Genomic DNA, 22769 nt, shown 5'->3' with positions numbered 1-22769 from the left:
GTTAATGAACATACCATTTTAATTGTACCCATCCAAACAAAGGCAAAAGTCAGACAATGATAAACTCACACTAGTCATTTAAATCATAATTATGCTATACCAAATGCCAATATGCATTGGTTGGACATAAGACTGTGTCAAGCTGAAATATATATGCCATATCTCTGTGTAAAACTTCTCGGGTTTTATTAATGGATATAAAATTGCAATACTATTTATGTATACATTGATGGTTAGGGCGGTTAAAGCATAATAGAAGTGCATACGTATGTGTTATGAACAGGAATATTCAGAAGCAAAGGCACTTAAATTGGAAAATCTGCAAAGGATAATAAAGATATATTCTCAAAAATAAATTGAAAATCGATATTTTTGTGCAGTTCTTACAAAAAACAAAAAGTAGCAAAATTGAGTGAAAAGTGTTGCGACGCCTTGCATTTGTTGATAAATTTGCAGAAAGAAACGTGAATATACTAGTAAAAAAAGGGATGAGGAAATGATCTGAAATTTGCACACAAGATATTGGCCAGACCTTCATCAAATCTTTCTTCAAAACTCGGTAAAACATTTACTGGTATGGGCCGGTTATGTAAAAAATATCAGTGGAGTCCCTTTGAACGTTAGAAATGTCATTAATTATTCAAACGCTTAATGAGATTTGGTTAAAATGTCCTCATGCATATTAAAATGTCTCTATCTAAATTTTAACGTCATTTCTTAATGCCAATTTTAAATACAGGATTTGATTTATTTTTCGTTTAATATAAAGAAATAATACAACTTCCTTGAAGAAAAAGCTTAAAATTCAGAGCCTGTCGTTTTTGTTTTGATTGAAATAGTCAAATTCTAGAATTCCTGGCCTTTTGACTCTCAATTTCAGTAAGATAATAGATTATGCATGTTGGTTTTGACGAATCGATACAATCAATTAAAATTTCTTAAAATAGTCACTGTAAATTTTTTACAAGTTTGACATTTAAAGCCACATTAAGCTCCACATTTTATTTCATTTTTCATTTTTCATTTCTTTATTTTGAAGGCACATAATGCTTCAAACATGTAATTTTTATTTCTCCACGTGTATTTTTCCTATATGTTTAAGTACCAGTTTCCAAAGCGATACTCAATGGCCAAGCAATGGCTTCTTCAACATTTAGGACAGAGGTACAGTTATTACACAAGTAATACATGTATATAGTAGTTTGCACCTTATTCAAAATACGATATTCATTATATATATTGCTACTTTATTGTGCTTTCTTCTTTCTTTTTCAATTTTTAGCGCTAGCTTCCTGAGGGATATAATGCTCTTAATTCATTGTTTAAATATTAATAATTAATAAACACATGATTGTCCTTTCTTAAGAAATAAAATCTGTTTCGTTTCAATGAAGTGCATTTCTTAAGAAAGAAATTATTATTTTTTTAAACGAAGTGAATTTCAGAGTCGCGTACATCATATTAAACATTCACGTTAAAACTATGTGTTTCTCTTGTTCATTTACTATACATATAATGGTTTGTGACTACGTTGGTCGTCGGGTACGATTTGAGGGGAGAACACAACGTGCCCTTTTTGATGATAATATAAATTGATGTAAATGACACTCTTGAGCGGTATTCTCAACATTACGAATATCTAATGTGTAAGAATAAAGCTTTGATACAAAAACAATTAACTTATCAGGCCCAGACCAATCTTTTTTAAGTCACCGACTTTCCAGCTTTGCTGATGAAGAAAAACCTCGGATGTCTACACGGATGAAATATTTCAGGCACGAGCGGGTACCCGAGTACAATCACCGATGTTACGTAACAAGCCGGATAACCAAGAAAACAAATAAAATGAGACAACAAGTAAGAACTTTGTTGTAATAATGATGATATTGTTAAATAAATACTTTGTAAAGAACTATTTGATTGAACTACATTCAATACATTCAAGCGTTGTATGTAACGTTGCAGATGTTGGTCATTTATCACCTCTAGATATTTTCTCACGAGGACACGACCATTTGGAACATATCGGAATTGTCTGAAAATGTAAACCAATTCGTACGATTGATTGAATTGTCTTCTATCTTGATAGCCCAATCAAGGATTTGATTAATTTATTTTGCTGGCATACTGATGACTCATTTCAAGATAGAGAACACAGATTTTCTGTAAAAGAATAAGCAAATACCAATCATATTCTATTCTAAGACGTTCTCTATTGGCAAGACTTCAATAACAAACAAGCTTCTGACAATTCTAGAAACTGTTTCATAAAACATACTTTAAGATCAAAAAGGCAAAGCAGCGTTCACAGAGCGTAGCCCTCGACACACTCTAGTCACACCAGTGGGGCACCCAGATGGCATCGAACTAAAAATTGGGAGAATCATAAAAAATATGTTTAATTAAATACGTATTTCAAACATGAGTAAACAAAAATCATACTGTACTTGTTGTTATTACTAACATTGCTTAAAAAACTTTGCATGTCTTTTTTTTTTAAAATTCCCTTTCTAAGTAGCAATATTATATAATTGTGTTTTTGACTAATATAACAATGTGTAACAGGGGTATAGTGACTAGAACTGCCATATAACACGCGATACCTGATGAAGTGTCTATTTCATTTCTGAAATCTAAACAGCCCAATATTAACAAGACATAAGTTAGAAGAGACCAACAAAGTATAAAACGACACAATGCAGCCACAACAGCAGGGCAGCTGGAAGGCACTGAACCAAAACCCTAAGAAGACACAGGGTCGGCGAAAGATGGGGAGGGACAAAAACTAAAAAACTAAAAAGTGCCAATGCGGAAATTAAAGGGACAAGGGTCAATGTACAAAATGGTGTAAGAGGGGATAGACTGAAAATACCGTTAGCGACAATTTAACAAGATAAAACATCTTAAACATGCAAACATTCAATACGTGGAACATTACATACATGAAAAACGTGTGTGAAGGCACAGAGAAGGGGTATCAACTGGGAACGGTCAGTATTTATAACACTACTGAGTAGTTTAAACAGGTTTATGCGTGCGCCAATACTTGCACAAATTGATGATGTTTAGTAGTGACAGATGTTTAATTATTTTATTTGTTTTTAATTTATCTATTTGTTAAAGGGAGTCAAATCATATTTTGTAAAGTCCATGTCTGAATGTTTTTTGTATTGCGCTTTTTATGCAAAATCGAACGACAAATATTTTGAAAGTGACAACCGGATTTTCTAAACATAATCTCATATTACTTATCGAATTAAAGTTTTATCATGCAGACTTTTGTAATCGGCTTTTCTAAGCAATTATACTAATGGCTCCATGATTTCAATCAAATACATGAAGATAATTAAAAGATTACTGCAAGAATACAATAAGTTCAACATCGGCAGAGTGACATAAACAATCATGTTTCTGCTTGATACAGTTGATGCAAAAGAAAAGTGCACCACAACAGACCGCCTTGAGTATACAGGTGGCTAATATACAATGATCTTGCGCTAAGAACTCTTGCAAAAATGATTATTTAAGATTGATTTTGCCAGAATAACATTCAGGCTACTCGCCTACAAATAAGTGATAAAATTAATTTAAACGTAAAATAGAAATAGTTTAAAACTTTATCACTTTTTGTTATTATAGTGACACTTAGTGCACAAAAATGACAATTTTTACTGCAAAAAGCATCACTGTTATCAGCAATAAATTGAAGTGTTAGGGTTACAAATATATTCTAGCATCTTATGATATGTTATTGGTTGAACTTGTGAATTGTTAATGTCTTATGTTGGGTCAAAAGTTTTTATGATAAGATCTGACAGACTAATATATTTTACATGACTGTGTTATGCACAATTTCGGAGGAGTGCCGATTTAAGCCTTTGGTTAATGGCATACATTTAAGAAATTACAAAATGCCTTTCTTGTATCGGTATTGGTCCAGACATTTTTGACATTTTTAAAAAAAAAATTAATTGAAATGCACTTGACGATATTGGAATATTTTCCATTCCAAAGTAGTTCCATGAGATAAAATGCTGACAGATGTGTAAAAGCAACAAAGTGCAGTATTCAGAGGGTCTGGTTTGCGTCAAAAATCAATGTTCTCATTTTAATCAAATCAAACCATGGCACACATAAAATAAACAAATTAATAACCACAAATTTTAATGTAATTTGCGCTAATCTAATTTCTCAACATTTTTGCTCATCAAATTCGAATATTATAAATGGTGCACAACGTGTATTAATCTGTTCTTTATGCTCAGCTTACGATGTGCTATTAGTTTTAATTATAGTAAAATCATCTTTAATTGGTGTGACGTCAGTAAACTCTACATGAAAGTAAAAAACATTAAAACAAACCGGTTAAGCTAAGTGTGCACTTTCCAGTCCATTGCGCGTTGATGTTGCGAAAAAACAACAACACCAACAAACAAGCAAATGTTAACTTTGCCTCGCTTACATTTATCCGTTGATACGAAAACCGCAAATCATGAAAGAAAATATGTACGAAACCATAAACAAAACCGGCACTTAACTTCTTGAAGGAATAGCATGTAAACTTATGGATTTGAAAGAAGAAAAAACGAGTTGTCGGATCAAATCATTTTTTGTTTAATTCAAAGTGTTAAGCAGAAGTATGCTACAAGCATTAACATTGTGTTTTTTCCAAAGATATTTCTTTTGTTTTCTTAATATAAACATTATGATACGTTCAAAACATATCACGGAATTATAATCTGTGGCAATATTTTCTTGGTAAATTGTCTTAAAATCATAGAAAACCATTTAATTTTGTGCAACAAAATCTCGCTCCTGTAAATATCAGAGTAAAGTGTAATAAAAAGGCAAACTTATTCAAGGGTTACGTTGTACCCTACCCGCTTTATTTACGAGTATACACAAACTACCCAGACTAAAAGTTAAAATCAACATTCATTTTGGATAATACATTATCACCTTGAAATATTTCTAAAACTTTAATACGTAAGGTGCAATAATCATATAGCTCAAGATTATATCGGGTCACATGACTGTCACGCTGTCACGTGGCATCGTCGTTCGTCGATCTCAAAGCAAGACGGGCAACAATGCAAATGCCATACTAACGGTAGCGTGCCAGACAGATGCATTTCATGGGTGGATCATAAATATCATGAAAATTATCAGCACTTGTCCTTTAATCGATCAAATCAAGGATATATATTTAGGCTTGAAGAATAAACATTGTTTACTTCAATTTTTAGAATCATTTAATTACTTTGCCTTTCTCCATTTTCTTCTTATGTTTCTAACTTGGATTATAAACACTGCAAGATGGTAATAAATAAGGAATACTAATTTGGTATCATAAATAACCAGTTCAGAACAGAAATAAATTCTGAGATTTAATTAAACTGTTTTATTACATTGCTAAAGTCGCTCGCAGAACCTTGAAAACGAAAAGAACACTTATTTCTAGAATCTTTATTAATGCATTGTCTTAAACACTAATGTTACTGTATTATATTTTGTAATAATTGTCAACTTAATTGTAATTGATCTAAAGCCAACTATACATTCTCAGTTAATCTAATACAAAGGTTTAATATTTTAATTCCTACAACGTTTCTCATAAAGCATGTCGGAAAAAGACGCACTGAAACAATGAATAGATAAATATGCATTTTTATTGATGGCCAAATACTAGAATGCACTATATAGTAAAGAATGATCACTCAATACTAATTTGCAATTATTGAATAACCAACTTATCAGTAAGTCAATATAAATTAAGTAGTATAAAGTATTACAGTATGAAGCTTAATAATAATTATTTTTGAAAAAATGGTGATTTGGGACAAGCTTGATAACACTGACATTAACCTGTCTTTCTGAATAACATGATGTTCTTGACCAGAAATTTAACGTACGAAACATCACAATCAAGATTTGTAGCTATTTAATAGTAAAAGAAAGTACATTTTGTTTTTACCCCAGTACATAGTTTTGCTAGCATAACTATTATAATTTTTTTGAATTGACATTGTACTTTTAAATTAATTATTATTTTTCATCAGTTGTTAACGTGAAATTAATACATGTTTGTCGAAATTATTCTTGAGTAAATATAGTAATAATTAATTTACAGGCATGTTCATGCGGTACTTGAATGAAACAGTATAAAATATTTGTTTATGTTACTTGATTAAGTGGTGTCGTTTTTCATTTTGTTATTATAATTTTGTTATTTAGATACATTTGTCTTTAGTTGGCACATAGTTTGCTATTATTATCTAATGTTATCAGACGCGTCGAATGGTCATTTCCTTATTTTCCAACTGCTTTAAATGGGTGCTTAAAATATCAAGAGGGATAATTTAATAATTCAAATTATTAGATAAATAATGTGAAAAAAAAATAAAAGAAAAAAAAACTTGATTTAACTTGCACTACAATACATTTGAAGTAAAACCAAACGTGGAAATTAACTTAAAATGTGAGTAATTCAAGTAATTTAATTCATATTACATAAGTTTTTGACTTCTTAAAAGTGAGTTAAAACGAATCACAATTATTAAACCATGACGGCCATATCATTTAGGATTATTTATTTCATATAATGAAAGATTTCCAAAGCGATAATTAACAAACTTAACGTTTAAATTATTAGACAAGAAAAAACCCAGACACTCTTTAAACGTATGTTGCAATTATTATCATTATTTTCAGCATATAGCAAGGTGTTCGATTTGAAAGGAAACGACACTATGCTTAACATTAGTATTTGAGGTTTCATCCCCTGTCTTCGTTACTATTTTGTCTTTAAATGTTATAAACGCAATAACTGACTACATTTTTCTAATGTATATCTAATTATCTTATTGATACTTACTTTGCATGTATCTAATCAAAACGCACATCGTTGCTCCAAAAATAAAATTCTTCAACATAATTGGCACGATGGTGAACGGCATACAGAATACCGCCAAAAGCAGATCACTGATAGACAAGTTCAAGAGAAACATATTTGTTATGGTTCGCATACGTTTATTTTGAACCAATGTCATAATAACTAATAAATTGCCCGCAAGGGATAGAACAAATATCAAAGAATAAAGTGGTAAAGTAATCATATCTTCCATTTTCAATCTCGGTGATACGAATTCCGGAAGGTCTGTACCATTGTCATGAAAGGTATAATTAAACCAAAAGTTAAAGTTAATGCTTCCATTTTCAGAAGAAGAATATCCATGCGTTTTGTTAAACTCCATTTCAAATGGTTATTAATAGTCAATCGCTGAATATTTCTTTTCCTGACCAAAATGTTTTTGTTTTGATATAACAAAACTAATGTTAAGATATACGGCACTACTTATTGTTACAACATTTTAAAACGAAATAAATTTCTTCTTTTCTTCACAAGTACCAAACTAAGAGTGTTTTCCAATAAAAGAAAATATTTGATACGGGAGCATAAATTCAGTCTTAACGATCTCCTAGACCAGACCTCGTTAAAACACGACTTGTGTTTTTGTTTGATTAAATCAAGCTTGTTGAAACCGAGACGAAAATGCGAATATTTAATGGTGTTACATTAAACAGAAGCTGATTAAATATATGATTTATTTGTATTGAACAAGCTATTTAATTTTTACGTGTATCATTTTACAGGTTTCATGGTACATTGCTTTCTTCCTGAGTACCTTTGTGCACAAAAAGTGTATAAAACAGAAATAATGCATTTTATGCAACCTCGTTACATTTTACATCAATTTAATATCGGTTTAATATACGTTTAATCACTGTTTTTTTTAGGAACGTCATAAACAAAAGCAATTTAGTGTATAAAATGATGTAAAACAACAGCCTAAGGATACCTCTTTAATAACTGATTAAATCCATTTTGATATCCTATATTAGAGTGATGATACAATTTATCCCTACGGCATTTTGTAGATAAGATTTTATGCAAATAAAAGCTATAATAAAAACTGAAGCATCATTATGTAGCATATGGGAACAATGACTATTTTAGCGTTTTTATACCTCCAGCAGTAAAGGTAGTGAAACAATAATATTGTTTGAGCACAGGTTACATGGGGAATGAATCTCAATTTGCGGTACGGCTAATGACGTACCGGCATTTAGCACATCCTTTTCCTTTCGCAATTTGTATAGGGGAAGATTCAATTTCGGACGGTGTAGATTTTGTAAAATATTCATGTTCATGTTTTATTTACTTATGAAATTTTGGGCACCCGCCCTTCTCTCCCTCATTGAGGTATGAATTGTAAATTAACACTACTTATGTTTGCTGTCGTGTTTTTCGGTTTGTTTTTCAGACTGGCACGGCACGTCATGGCTCACAATTATGTGTGGATGAACAATTTCAAATGCTGAACAGATTTGATGGTATTACAGAAAACAAATGGATGGTGTGGTGACCAATAGTAAAATGACATTTTTGTGATGAAATAGTATGATAACAAACATTTGTGTTTGATAACAATATTTAATTATATATTATGATATTGTTTATCTGCATGTGGCGTTTTTCAGTATTCGCCACCAGCCTTTTTTGTTGTTACTGTAATTTCAAAGGAACCAAGTCAGCATCTGTTCCCAGGGCTTTCTTCTTTCTATTTCATTATTATATAAATTACAATATAATTTATAAATTATTCTTAAAGTTATGTTAGCCATGGCCATTACTCCCATTCTTAAATAAATATGAATCTTTAATATACATCATTGTTTTTGTAACTAACAAAGTACTGACAAGTAAAGCATCCTCTTAAGACAATGTCTTTAATATTTAAATCTCTTTTTTTTATTATTCATATGTCCGTTCTATTGTCATTTGAATTATTCTGACGTTCATCAAATTTAAACATTAGTCTATATGTAAATTTTTATCAACATCAAAGAAAAACCATTATCAAAGGAGAAAATGTTTTAAGGCAAAAATCTTAAGATTTGTTAAATCTGTTTGCAATATGTTTGCATTTATTTCATTTGCTTTTTGGAGCAATTTAATACTTTCTCAATAGTTGGACTTGACAACTTAATTCCTTCTGCAATTTCTCAGAACTATCAAAATACTACACGGACACAATAGTGATGTATTTAGTGCATAGCGTCACATGTATGGCAACTACAAGTCAAATCGACCTGTGGTCATGCTGCTAAAGACAAACTCAATACAAACATCCTTTAATTATGAGTATATATTTGATGCTTTCCGTGCTTATGCATGTGATACAATGGAAATAAAAGCAAAAGCTTTGATTGGTGCCCCGCGAACAATGATGGTTTTCCAGTATACAATAACTTTAACGTTGAGTGCTCTGTTACATAATGCATATCTCCTTACATGACCCTAACATTTTCGATTTAGATAATTTGAATACGAATTTCACCTTGTTAAAGAACGCATGCCAAAGTTTGTCGTTCAAATAAATGTCTTAGTATGGATGGATTTTTTTAAAGACAAGTTTGGTTCGTTGAACGCCGTTGGTCACTGTCATTCTATGGTGTCAAATGTAATATTTTTCTCTTATGTTTTACTTCTAGAGCAAAGAGTAAAGTGTTTTTATTTTTTTATATTTATTCGTTGCTTGAAACAACTTTCAATATTTCAGAGTGAAAAGTATTGCAAGTAAATGTATCTAAATATTAAGCTGTCAGCTTGTAAAATATGATATTTTGATTGTTTTGTTTTTTGTTGTTGTTTTTTATTTATATACACGAGGGCTATCAAACAAAGTTGTCAACCGTGACTGTTGACAGAAATATAGTGCCTACACATTTTTGCACAAAGGTACATCCATCATTTTAAAGTGAAATAAGAAACATTATTTCAAGAAAGTATACATACATTAAATGTCAATACTAAAAGACTTGAATGCTGGATGACTTTCCAAAATTGTTTGCGAAAATATATTTATTCTTTTATATATTCTTTTAACATTATACAATATTGTAAATATTGTAAATATCTTACTATAATGCTACTTATCAATCTGAATAACATTCTGTAATCACAGTTGTCGTCTGTTGTGCGGTTTCCTTTTGTGTTTATCGTAAGGTATCATTATCCAATTTATTTGCAGACACCAAGCTTATGATATCATATATTTATCATACTACAGAGAGAAAAATTCCTGAGTAAACAAGTGATTAACGAAACAAAAGTTAGCTGTTCTCGCATTTTATGCCGACTAGACATATTAATGCCGCTAAAATTCACTACAAAATAACCATGATTATATTATATCAGTACAGTAATTTGTTTGACCTTGAAACTAAAACTGTTTCTTTTTTTGTTATTAAAATGTATTTCTTTAGATCCAGAAATCGGAGGCTCAAGCTCTACAGGAGAGGGGCATAACCCTGATTCTTCATATGAAATCGGTACGGTAATTTCCAGGCAGATAACCTATAGGGGTCAAAACCTACTGCGCTTTGATATAAAATCGTAAATTACAGTTTCGTAGAATACGTTTTAATGGAACTCCGTCAAGGTCCAAAAGCCTAAGACATATTTTCTCTATCTCGTACATACAGAAAAATATGCAAATTGTTGTAAAAAATTAAGAAATTAACCTTAGATGATTTGTTTGGTGCATTAATTGCCAGGGTGTATATGTTTTTTTGTTTTTGTTTTTTTTTTCTTTCAAACAAAAATAATGATTATTCTGGAAAAAATGAAACAACCGAAAGATATGATATTTTGCAATTAAGTAACTGGTTCCGTCCGCCATCAAATAATAAACACATCTCAATACAGTTAGAGTAATGTTATCTTAAAATTATGCTTCATTAATGCTATAAATTATTCTGGGTATCTTACAGTTTCCAAAATATCTATAAAAATCCTAGGCTATCGTTCGTTTGCTTATTTTTGTCAGTTGGCACTCGTGATAATTATTATGAATGGAAGTCATAATAAACTTTTTTTTTACATTTTGCAACCTTTATGACACATAACTGCATGGTCAGCGAGTATTTTTTAAGTTGTTAAACAAATTACATGCTTAACATCTAGAAAATATTACTAGATATATGCTTGATATTTCTAAAGAATTTAAGAAATATGGTATTCTGAGGCACAATGTGCCTTTAAATGACGTTTTTTTTTTGGAAATAGTACCATATTTTACAAAGGATCGCAGGGTAAATATAAAACTAGCGCAGAAAACGTTCTTTTAATTCACATCTTATATGTCTTTAACAATCACAGTACACACATTATTATATCATGCAAATATGCTATAAAATACATTGCTTCAAACTATTTTGCTTAAAATACTTTAATGACAATGTTAATACCACTCTTTGATGTCTTACGTCACCCTGTATTGAAATGAAAATATTTCTCGATCTAAAGTCTTGCGCTTAAAGGATTGTCCCATATGGCAAAAAGGGATTGTGATCTTGCAGCTTTTCTTTTCGTTTTATTAACATGTTGTCAGTAGAAGACCTTTCTTGTAGGAACTGGATTCTATTTAAATTTGCATCAGTTGTTGTTACAGGGCTCATTTCATTGACATTTAGTCAGAATGTACATTTACTAGAAGTGAAACGGTCACATAAAAAGCATGAATTTGATTGTGTTTTATGATTAAAAGAAACAATCATCCGAGTACTTAATATCTATTTATTTCGTAGATAATCACATGACGCGCATGGCAAACCTTTTCAACTCCTTTCAGCTACTTAACTATTTACAACACCAAAAACATTTCTGCGATAGTCATGTTTTTTCTATTGCATTAACCAAAACAAAATATCTTTCAAGTGCTTATAAATTGTTGGTATTTACTTATGCTTGATATTTTAAATTTATTGAGATAAGTTGTGAAGAACACCCAGAAATTGGCATATAATAGTTTACAAAAATATCTACAATAAACATAACTATTTTTCTTTTCACCTCTTTGATCTTTGATACTTATCTATATCTGTCTTAAAATTAATTCCTGTCTGCTAACAACTCTGACAACACAAAGTTTCAAGTTTCTTGCTTGTGTTTTTAAAAATTTCACCTGCTAAAACACTTAATCAGAAAATGCCAATCTTCGAAATCTTGGTGGCTTAGAATCAAACAACTTTTGTACTAAACATTTTCACTGTAACGTTAAGTGTTATATCACTGTCTTTTGTGTGATCAAATTATTTTGTCTTCAATAACTTATTTTCAAATTTAACAAACTTTATAAACATCATATAATTTCATGCTTCATTAATGTTTATTGTTATTGGAAAATGATGTGTATTATTATCTTATTTTGAGAATGCCTATAAAATTATTCAGTCTTTCCTTCTTTAATATTTCAGGCTTCGTAATTAGTTCAGTATCAAATCTAACATTTGCTTATGGCAATTGTATTGACTTTTATAAAAAAAGGATAAGCATTTAACGTTAAAATAAAAACAGATTATAATAGAAATTAAGAAACATTACAATTTTATAATTATCAGATATAATTTTGTAGACAATATGCATTATTTTAAACTCAAAATCGTTGCAATTGCACCACTTTCTACCATACGGAAAGAAATGAAAAGCTATGTGATTAAAAATTATATGATATTATTGAAACCTTTTTATGACTTCCATTACATTTCGTCATTTTGTTCAACAAATACGCTATCATATTTTATTAAATTTTAAAAGGAGTACATGGTGATATGAATATCTAGGTCTAAGGACCTAGTAAATGTGATAACACAATTATTATAGCCATGGCCATAGTCTTGAAAAATTTCATAATATACAAAACATTACTGTTTGTAATCGGCTTATCTAAGCAATTGTAAAAATTTCATCATGTTTTCAGTTAATTACGTGAATGCAATAAGTGTAACACAGTTTCAGAGACATAAACAATAATGCTCCTGCTTGATACAGAAACTGTTGATGCAAGAGGATAGCGCTCCACAACATATCGCTTTGAACTAATTGCAATGTATACAGTTTGACTATTACACACTAAATTTGAGCTAAAACCTCGTGCAAAAATGATTTGAGATTGATTTCGCCAAAATACCATCCAGCCTACCAGCCTACAAATTAGTGATAAAATATAAGCTAAATAGAAATAATAAAAAAATGTATCACGTTTTGTTATCAGAGTAAACCTTGGTGCATTTTTTACAATTTTTACTCAGGTCAATCATTATATTGATCAGCAAAAATTGAAAGTATTAGGGTGTTTCTGCAAATTGGGATATAGTATTGGTTATAATTGTGGATAGTAAGTGTCGTATGTTGTGCCAAAATTATTTATGATAACATCTGACAAAATTGTATATTTTATGCCCTAATCCGAAACACTAAAGAAGTGCTGATTAAAGAAACTGATTAATGGCATATATTTATAAAAATACAAAATGCCTCTCTTGTATCGGTATAAGTCCAGACATTTTTGCATTTAAAAAAATATTTGAAATGCACTTGACAATATTGGAAATTTTCCATTCCAAAGTAGTTCCATGAGATAAAATGCTGACATATGTGTAAAAGTACCAGCGTGCAGTATTCAGAGTGTCTGGTTTGCGTCAAAAGTCAATGTTCTCATTTAAATCAAATCAAACCAAGGCACACATTAAATAAACAAATTAATAACCTCAAATTTTAATGTAATTGGCGCTAATGTATTTTTTTTTACATTTTTGCTCATCAAATTCGAATATTATAAATGGTGCACAACAAATAATAATCTGTTCTTTATGCTCAGCTTACTATGTGCTATTAGTTTTAATTATAGTCAATCTTCTTTAATTGGTGTGACGTCAGTTAACTCTACATGAAAGTAAAAACCTTTGGAAACGTCGTTTAGGCCAAGTGTGCACTTTCCAGTCTATTGCACGTTGATGTTGCTTTTTTGGACAAAACAACAACAACAAAACAAACAAACAAATGTTAGCTTTGCCTCGCTTTCAATTATCGGTTAATATGAAAACTGCAAATCATGAAAAAATATGGCTTGCGTACTATAAGTACGAAACAATAAAAAACCTACCCTAACTTCTTAAAGGAATTCATTGATTTGAAAGAAAAAGAAGTACTCGTAATATCAAATCTTTCTTTATTTAATTGAAAGCGTTCAGCAGAAGTATGCCACAAGCGTTATTAAGATTCTTCTTTGCAGATAAACGTTATGATACGTTCAAAATATATGACGGCATTATAATCTTTGGTATTAATGTCTTTGTAACATAGATAAACATTTATTTCTGAGCACAAAAATTCCGCTCATGTTAATATCAGAGCAAAATGTAAGAATGGCATATTTTGTCAAGGGTTACGTTGTACCCTACCTGCTTGATCTACGAGTATATACAAATTTATCAGACTAAACGTTTTAACATTCAATTTGAATAATAAATTACCATCTTGAAATATTACTAAAACTTTAATATGAGGTGCAATTATTCTTTAGCTCAAGATTATATCGCGTCACATTGCACTGTAACGTTGCATCGTCGTTCATCGAAGGGCGACATTGCAAATGCCATTATAAAGACAGCGTGTCAGACAGATGTATTTCATGGTCGGATCATAAATATCATGAAAATTATCAGCACTTGTCCTTTAATCGATGAGATCAGGGATATAAATTTAGACTTGAAGAATAAACATTGTTTGCTTCAATTTTTAGAATCATTTAATTACTTTGCCTTTCTCCATTTTCTTCTTCTATTTCTAACTTGGATTATAAACACTGCAAGATGGTAATAAATATGGAATATCTAATTGGTATCATAAATAACCTGTGCAGAACTGAAATAAATTCTGAGATTCGATTAAACAGTTTTTATTACATTGCTAAAGTCGCTCGAACCTTAAAAACGTAAATAACATTCACTATTAGAATTATTATTAAGAAATTTAAATATGTTCGCAATGTATTTAATATATGTATGTCTGTATCACCAAACACATGCCTTTACCCGTATTCTGCTGACATTGCTTATGGTATTTAATTGAAACCATCCTGTTAAAATCAAAGGGAGTGCAACATCAAAACACGAACAAATGAGGAACAAACTGCAATGAGCCTTGCCATTATACAGTTTGGTCAGGCTCTGGATGGGTGAAACTGATAGAAGTACAAAATAATCTATTATTTTTTTGAAACATGCATTTTGATGTAAATTTAAATTTGAATATGAAACTAAACATCTGAAGGTTAACGATTGAGTTGATATTGATGTGTATTTGAGTTTAAATAGCATGCATCCAAATCCTTGCTTACTTTCATGAACATTTGTAAAATGTACTAAAAAGTCAAATATTGTATAGTGAACAAAGAAAGTCATTTATAGACAATGCAAACGAAATTTTAAATCTACGAAAGAATGGGCATGCACAAAAGCCAGCCCTTCTTGCGTTAGTCACACAGAATATACATGGTGATAGATACTGCAATAAGAGTCATTAATTACAAAAAATATGTAGTTTATTTTTTGAATTGAGATTTTCATACTTTTCTGAAATATCTAAGTTCATATTTTTCAAGGTTGATTTCTTAATTTATATTGGATCATCTGGAGGCATGCAAGCCCTATTTCAAATAATTTAAAAGGTGAGTTAATTAACATAAAGACCAGCAGGTATAATGTTTTTGAATTTATGAGGAATGGTAATATAATTTATTGTATTTAACCATCGTGTAATTGTCTTTGTTATAATTTTGGCAATGTGACTGTAATTGATCCGAACCTAACTATAAGTATAACAGTATTCTACAATGGTTCCGTAAGTTGTGCATTTAAACATGTCGGAAGAAACTTACTACTGTTAATAAATTAATATGCATTTTTATTGATAGTGAAAATAATACAATCCTTTCGATAGTCATATTGATCACTAAATATCGATTTGCAATTCAATAATCAACATATTAATAAGAAATAGCCATAAAGAAATTACAAAGTATAAAGCATTATAATATTTAGCTTTCTAATTGTTACTTGCAATAATATTATCAATTAATTAAGCAAAATGGTACTAGATTAAATAATGTCGTGTTTTTATTGTGTATTATTAATAATTAATAAATACTTTTCTTTAGTCTACCCATAGTTTGTATATATATCAAGACTTTATGTTATCAGATGGGCCGATTAGCTATTATCTTATATTCCAACTGCTTTGAACGGATTATTAAAATATCAAGAGAAATAATTTCATAATTCAATTAAGTAATCTGAAATAATGTGGTTTAATAGTAATGCTTTTAATGAAAAACTCACGTCAAATGAATAGCTGACATTTTAAGTTGATTTCCATGTTTGATTTTACTTCAAATTCATTGCATAGCAAAGTAAAAGTAAAAAAAATCATCAGTAATGGATAATTTGAACAAACGTGCAGTATGGATAATGTTTAAATTATTAGACAAGAAAATAAGAGACATAAGCATATCACGAAGCCGTTCGATTTTATAGCTGATATTACAAAATGGCACTTTAATTGAGGTTCCTTTTATGACTTCGGTAACATTTGTCTATAAATGTTATAAACGCAATAACTGACTTAATATGTTTCTAATGTATATCTAATTATCTTATTGATACTTACTTTGCATGTATCTAATCAATACGCACATCATTGCTCCAAAGATAAAATTCTTCAACATAATTGGCACGATGGTAAACGGCATACAGAATACCGCCAACAGAAGATCACTGACAGACAAGTTCAAGAGAAACATATTTGTTATGGTTCGCATACGTTTATTTTGAACCAATGTCATAATAACTAATACATTGCCCGCAAGGGATAGAACAAATATCAAAGAATAAAGTGGTAAAGTAATTATATCTTCCGTTTTCAATCTCGGTGATTCAAAGTCCGGAAGGTCTGTACCATTGTCATTAAATTTATTATTAAACCCTAAGTTAAAGTTAACGCTTCCATTTTCCGAAGAAGAATATCCATGCGTTTTGTTAAACTCCATTTCAAATGATAATAAATATAGTCAATCGCTGAATATTTCTTTTTCTGACCAAATAGTTTATGTTTAAATACAACAAAACTTATTTTAAGATAAATTTCTTCTTTTCTTCACAAGTACCAAACTAAGAGTGTTTTCCAATAAAAGAAAATATTTGATACGGGAGCATAAATTCAGTCTTAACGATCTCCTAGACCAGACCTCGTTAAACCACGACTAGTGTTTTTGTTTGATTAAATCAAGCTTGTTGAAACCGAGAAGAAAATGCGAATATTTAATGGTGTTACATTAAACAGAAGCTGATTAAATATATGATTTATTTGTATTGAACAAGCTATTTAATTTTTACGTGTATCATTTTACAGGTTTCATGGTACATTGCTTTTCTCCTGAGTACCTTTGTGCACAAAAAGTGTATAAAACAGATATAATGCGCATTTTGCAATCTCGTTACATTTTACATCAAATTAATATCGGTTTAATATACGTTTAATCGCTGTTTTTTAGGAACGTCATAAACACAAGCAGTTTAGTGTATAAAGTGATGTAAAACAACAGCCTAAGGATACCTCTTTAATAACTGATTAAATCCATTAAGATATCCAATATTAGAGAGATGATACAATTTATTCCTACAGCATTTTATAGATAAGATTGTATGCACATAAAATGCTATAAAATCGAAGCATCATTATGTAGCATTAGGGAACAATTATTATTTTTGCCCCTTTTTCTACCTCCAGCAGTAAAAGTAGTGAACTCGATATAGACATGAGTGGCAATAACAAAATATATGAACAACTGATCTTTCTACATTCATTTTGTATCATAATAGGTCCTTTGTATTTTATTTACAATATTCAAAAATCATATTTAAGTCAACATGAACGTTTTCTTTGTATAAATAAATTATCTTTAAATGGTGTAAGTTGTGTGTAGAAATAAAAAAAGAAATGTAATAATTTAATAATGTTGTCATTAACCTTGTAAGAGAATATAAATTGGAATCAAATCAAATATAAAATAAAATGGAAATGAATTTACACTACTTTCAGTTGATTACTTTTAGTTTTCGTAGGTTAGTCTTTCACTAACTAAAAAAACACTGACGAGTAAATAATCCTCTTAAGATAATGTCTCTAATATTTTAATCTGTTTTTTATTATTATCCATATGTCCGTTCAATTGTCCTTTGAAATATTCTGACTTTCATCAAATTTAAACATTAATCTATATGCAAATTTTATCAACATTAACGAAACCCATTATCAAAGACGGAAATGATATAAGGCAAAACTATTAAGATTTGTTACGAGAAGTTAATATTCAAAACAAATCTGTTCAGTCTGAAAAAAATGCATATGTTTGCATTTATTTCATTTGCTTTGTTGGAGCAATTAAATATTTTCTCAATAGTTGGAGTTGACAACTTTATACCTTCTGCAAATTCTCAGAACTATCAAAATACTACACATACACATTGTTGATGTATTTAGTGCATAGCGTCACATGTAAGGCAACTACAAGTCAAATCAACCTATGGTCATACGGTAAGAGACAAGCCCAATACACACCTCTTTTAATCATTGAGTATTTATTTGATGCTTTCCGTGCTTATGCATGTGATACAGATGGAAATAAAAGCAAAAGCTTTCATTGGTGCCCCGCGAACAATGATGACTTTGCAGTATACAATCACATTGAGTGTTCTGTCACATAATACATATCTCCTTTCATGACTCTAAACGTTTCGATTTAGATTATTTGAATTCGAAATTCACCTTGTTGACGAAAGAACGCATGTCAAAGTTTGTCGTTCAAATAAATGTCTTGGTCGGGATGGATCTTTTAAAAGACAAGTTTGGTTCGTTGATCGCCGTAGGTCACTGCCATTCTATAATGTTAAATGTACCGAGTATCTTTTTCTTATTTTATACTTCTAAAACAAAGAGTTAAGAGTTTTTATTTTTTATTTTTTATATTTATTCTTTGCCTAAAACAACTGTCAATATTTCAGGTATCTCCATTAATTTAAAGTAAAATAAGAAACATAATTTCAAGAAAATATACATACATTAAATATCAATACGAAAAGACTTGAATGCTGGTTGACTTTCAAAAATTGTTTGCGGAAATATAATTATTCTTTTTTATATATTCTGTAACATTATACAATATTATAGATACCTTACTATAATGCTACTTATCAATCTGAATAACATTCTGTAATCACAGTTGTCGTCTGTTTTGCGGTTTCCTTTTGTATTTATCGTATGGTATCATTATCTTATTTATTTCCAGACAAAAAGCTTATGATATCATATATTTATCATACTTCAGAGAGAAAAGTATCGAGTAAACAAGTGATTAACGAGTCAAAACTAGCTAGTGTCGCATTTTCTGTCGACTAGACATATAAATTCCGCTAATATACAATACAAAAGAACCATGATTATATTATATCAGTACAGAAACTTTTGTTACCTCGAATATAAAACTGTGATTTTTGGTTATTAAAATATATTTCTTTAGATCCAGAAATCGGAGGATCGAGCTCTCCAGGAGAGGGGCATAAGCCTGACTCTTCATGTGAAATCGGTACGATAAGTACCAGACATATAATCTAGAGATTCAAACCCTACTGCACTTAAATATAAAATCGTAAAAAACAGTTTCGTAGAATAAGTTTCAAGGGAACTGCATCGAGGTCCAAAAGCCTAAGACATATTTTTCTATCTCTTACATACAGAAAAATATGCAAATTGTTATAAAACATAAAGAAATGAACCTTAAATGATTTGTTTAGTGCAATACTTGCCAGGGTTTAAAGCCTTTTCAATCTTTCGATTTTTTTGTTTCATACAAAAAATGATTATTCTTGAAAAAGTGAAACAATGATGATATGATATTTTTTGCAATTAAGTAATTGGTTCCTCCATCAAATAATAAACACATCTCAATATATTTCGAGTCATGCTATCAAAAGTCCTCGGTGGAGTCCTTTAATGGTCCATAATGCCTCATTAATGCAATATTTTTTATTTCTTAAAATACTTCTTGGTATCTTACAGTTTCCATAATATCTATAAAACCCTAGGCTATCGTTTTCTTTTTTTGGTCAGTTGGCACTTGTTATAATTATAATGAATTGAAGTCAAAATAAACTTTTTACATTTTGTATCCTTTATGAAGCATGCTCAGCGGTACTTCTTCAGTTGTTTAACATCCAACATGCTCTTAAACCATATGCAAATATTACTAAACAAATGTTTGATATTTCTAAATAATTAAACAAATATTGTATTTTGAGGCATAATATGCCTTTAAAAGACGTTTTTGGAAATAGTGACATTATTTACAAAGGATCGGTAGGTCAAATTAAAACTAGCGCAGAAAATGATCATATACTTCACATCTTATGTTAACATTCACAGTACCAACATAATTATATCATTCAAAAATGCTATAAAAATACATTGCTTCAAACTACTTTGTTGACAATGTTAATACCTCTCTTTGATGTATGACGTCACACTGAATTGAAATGAACATATTTTACTTACCTCAATCATGCCCTCAAAGGATTTTTTCATTTGCTAACATGGGATTTTGAACTTAAAAAAAATAAAACTTTTTGTCTTAGAACATGTTTCCTGTAGAAACTGGATTGTAATTAAATTTACATAAGTTATTATAACACGGCTCATTTCATTGCATTGGCATTTTATTACAATATTAATATTAAGTATATAATTAAGTGGATAGGTCTACAATGGGAAAATTTCCAAAAGATTTTTTACATATAGATCAAGACAATAGTATAGTATCATTTAGATGTTCTTGTGAAATGTTGCTTGAATTGAAAAAAATGCCAATATATTCTAAAATATAAATATTGTGTTCTAGAACATTTTATTATCTTCTATATAGATATATGAAATCATGTATCGCACACAAGCCAACAACTTATATAATTACATGTATAATTTGTTATGTCTAATAATACATGTAAATATGATTATAGTAATTATTCACTGTGTTGCAGATATTTCGTTGAAGACCAATTTTACAATTTTACTTTAAGTAGTACTTGAGTTTGCTTGTGTTTTATTGAAAAACAGCGATATGATTATCAGTGTTTAAAAGAAACAATCATTCAAATACTGAATATTTATTTATTTCGTGGATCTATATTATACTGACGCCGTATGACAAACTTTTTATTCAACTCTTATAATATTCCTGTGTATAAAATAAGCTATTTTATAACACAAAAATGTATTTTTGGAAAGTCATGTTTTTGTTAATTTATTTACCAGAAACAAAAATGTATCTTTTAAATGATTATACATTGATGTTTTTTACTTATGCTAGACATTTTCAATTTATTGAGATAAGTTTCGAAGAACACCCAGAAATTGGCATATTAGGGTGAACAAAAATATCCACAATAAACATAACAGTTACTGCTATACTTTCCCACTCTTTGATCTTTGATACTTATCTATACCTGTCTTAAAATTAATTTCTGTCTGCTAACAACTCAGACAACACAAAGCTTCAAGTTTCTTGCTTGTGTTTTTTAAGATCACCTGCAAAATCACTTTATCAGAAAATTAATTAGCTTGAATGTAAAGTCAGTCTTTGAAATAGTGTTTGCTTCAAATTAAAGACCTTTTGTACTTAATCTATAAATTTTTACTAAGTGTCATAGTTTAACGTAAAGGTTTAAATGACTGTATGTTTGAATTATTTTCTCTTCAATAACTGATTTTTTGTAACTTAACAAACACCATTAAGTATAAGTTTAGGTTTCAGTGATGCATATTGTACACATATATATCTGACAAAATTGTAATGCTTATTTTTCTTTCTTTTTAAAGTAAGAACAATTTTAGCATACATTTAAAATCAATATTGTTGAAATTGCACCAGTGTCTAACATAGGAAAAAAATCGATTACGAAACATGCAATTATTTAATTTATTTATTTGTTTCTATTTATTAACACAAAATAAAAATAAAGTATTGAAACCTTTTAAGATTTCCATTACTTCAAAAATGTTATAACCGAATAGTGCACACTTTATTAAATTTTAAAAGGAGTATAATACAATTATTGTGTAATAGGCTGAAAAATATCCAAGTCTAGGGGCCTAGTTAATGAAATATCATATAAGACATGTCCATATGTTTAAATATTCACCTGAATATTCATAAAATTAGTTTTGCATTGAATACCAAAAAAGGGTCTTCTGTACACATTTTTCAGAGCTGTCCGATTTCCTTCTATCACACAAGCAAACACTAATCACACATTTGGAAAGTGCAGACTTTATTTACAAGTATACAGCATATAATATGTTCCTAGGTAATTATAAAAATGCGAAGAAAAACTATTTTTGATTGAAAGAATGCTGTCCGAATTAGTAATTTATACATCATGTAATGATGTTTTTTATAAATCGAAAAATGATTTAAGATTGGGTTGCTTAAACGATTTGTAACGTTGTTTTTCCATGGTCATTTCTATTAACAAAAGACATTGGCGTATATTAATCTATATTGATATTGTCAAATCAAACATTTCTTATTATAATATTGCATCACATCCTATCATATTATGTAAACCAAAGACAGTTATTTTACATACACACTCGTTTGCTCTTAATATTTCAATAAAAAGTGGAAATACAAATTATATTTGTGCGTAATTTTTCTATAAAAAAAGAAGTACAAATCAACTTCGACAAATTGACTTTGACTTTGAACAAAATTAACCACACGTTCCTTTTTCCTTGGCGGCTAATATTTTTCGCT

General features: G+C 29.6%; 1 protein-coding gene across 3 annotated transcripts in view; it reads right to left on the bottom strand.

Moving 5' to 3' along the window:
* Positions 1 to 22769, bottom strand: part of LOC132725428 (cholecystokinin receptor type A-like) — a 124766-nt gene that overhangs the window by 56259 nt on the left and 45738 nt on the right. Inside the window, exon 1 of one of the 3 annotated variants that reach the window (XM_060710578.1) lies at positions 6875 to 7397. The exons of the other annotated variants lie outside the window; for them this stretch is intronic. Coding sequence (XP_060566561.1) covers positions 6875 to 7253 — 379 coding nt within the window. The 5' untranslated portion in view covers positions 7254 to 7397. Of the gene's footprint in view, positions 1 to 6874; positions 7398 to 22769 lie in introns of those variants that run through there. 3 annotated transcript variants of the gene reach the window in all.

This window comes from Ruditapes philippinarum, unplaced genomic scaffold (genome assembly GCF_026571515.1).
Source record: "Ruditapes philippinarum isolate M1 unplaced genomic scaffold, ASM2657151v2 ctg776_1_1_1_1, whole genome shotgun sequence".
Taxonomy (NCBI): Eukaryota; Metazoa; Mollusca; class Bivalvia; order Venerida; family Veneridae; genus Ruditapes; species Ruditapes philippinarum.
Note: the sequence above shows the minus strand (reverse complement) of the source record. Positions and strands in the feature narration are given on the sequence as shown.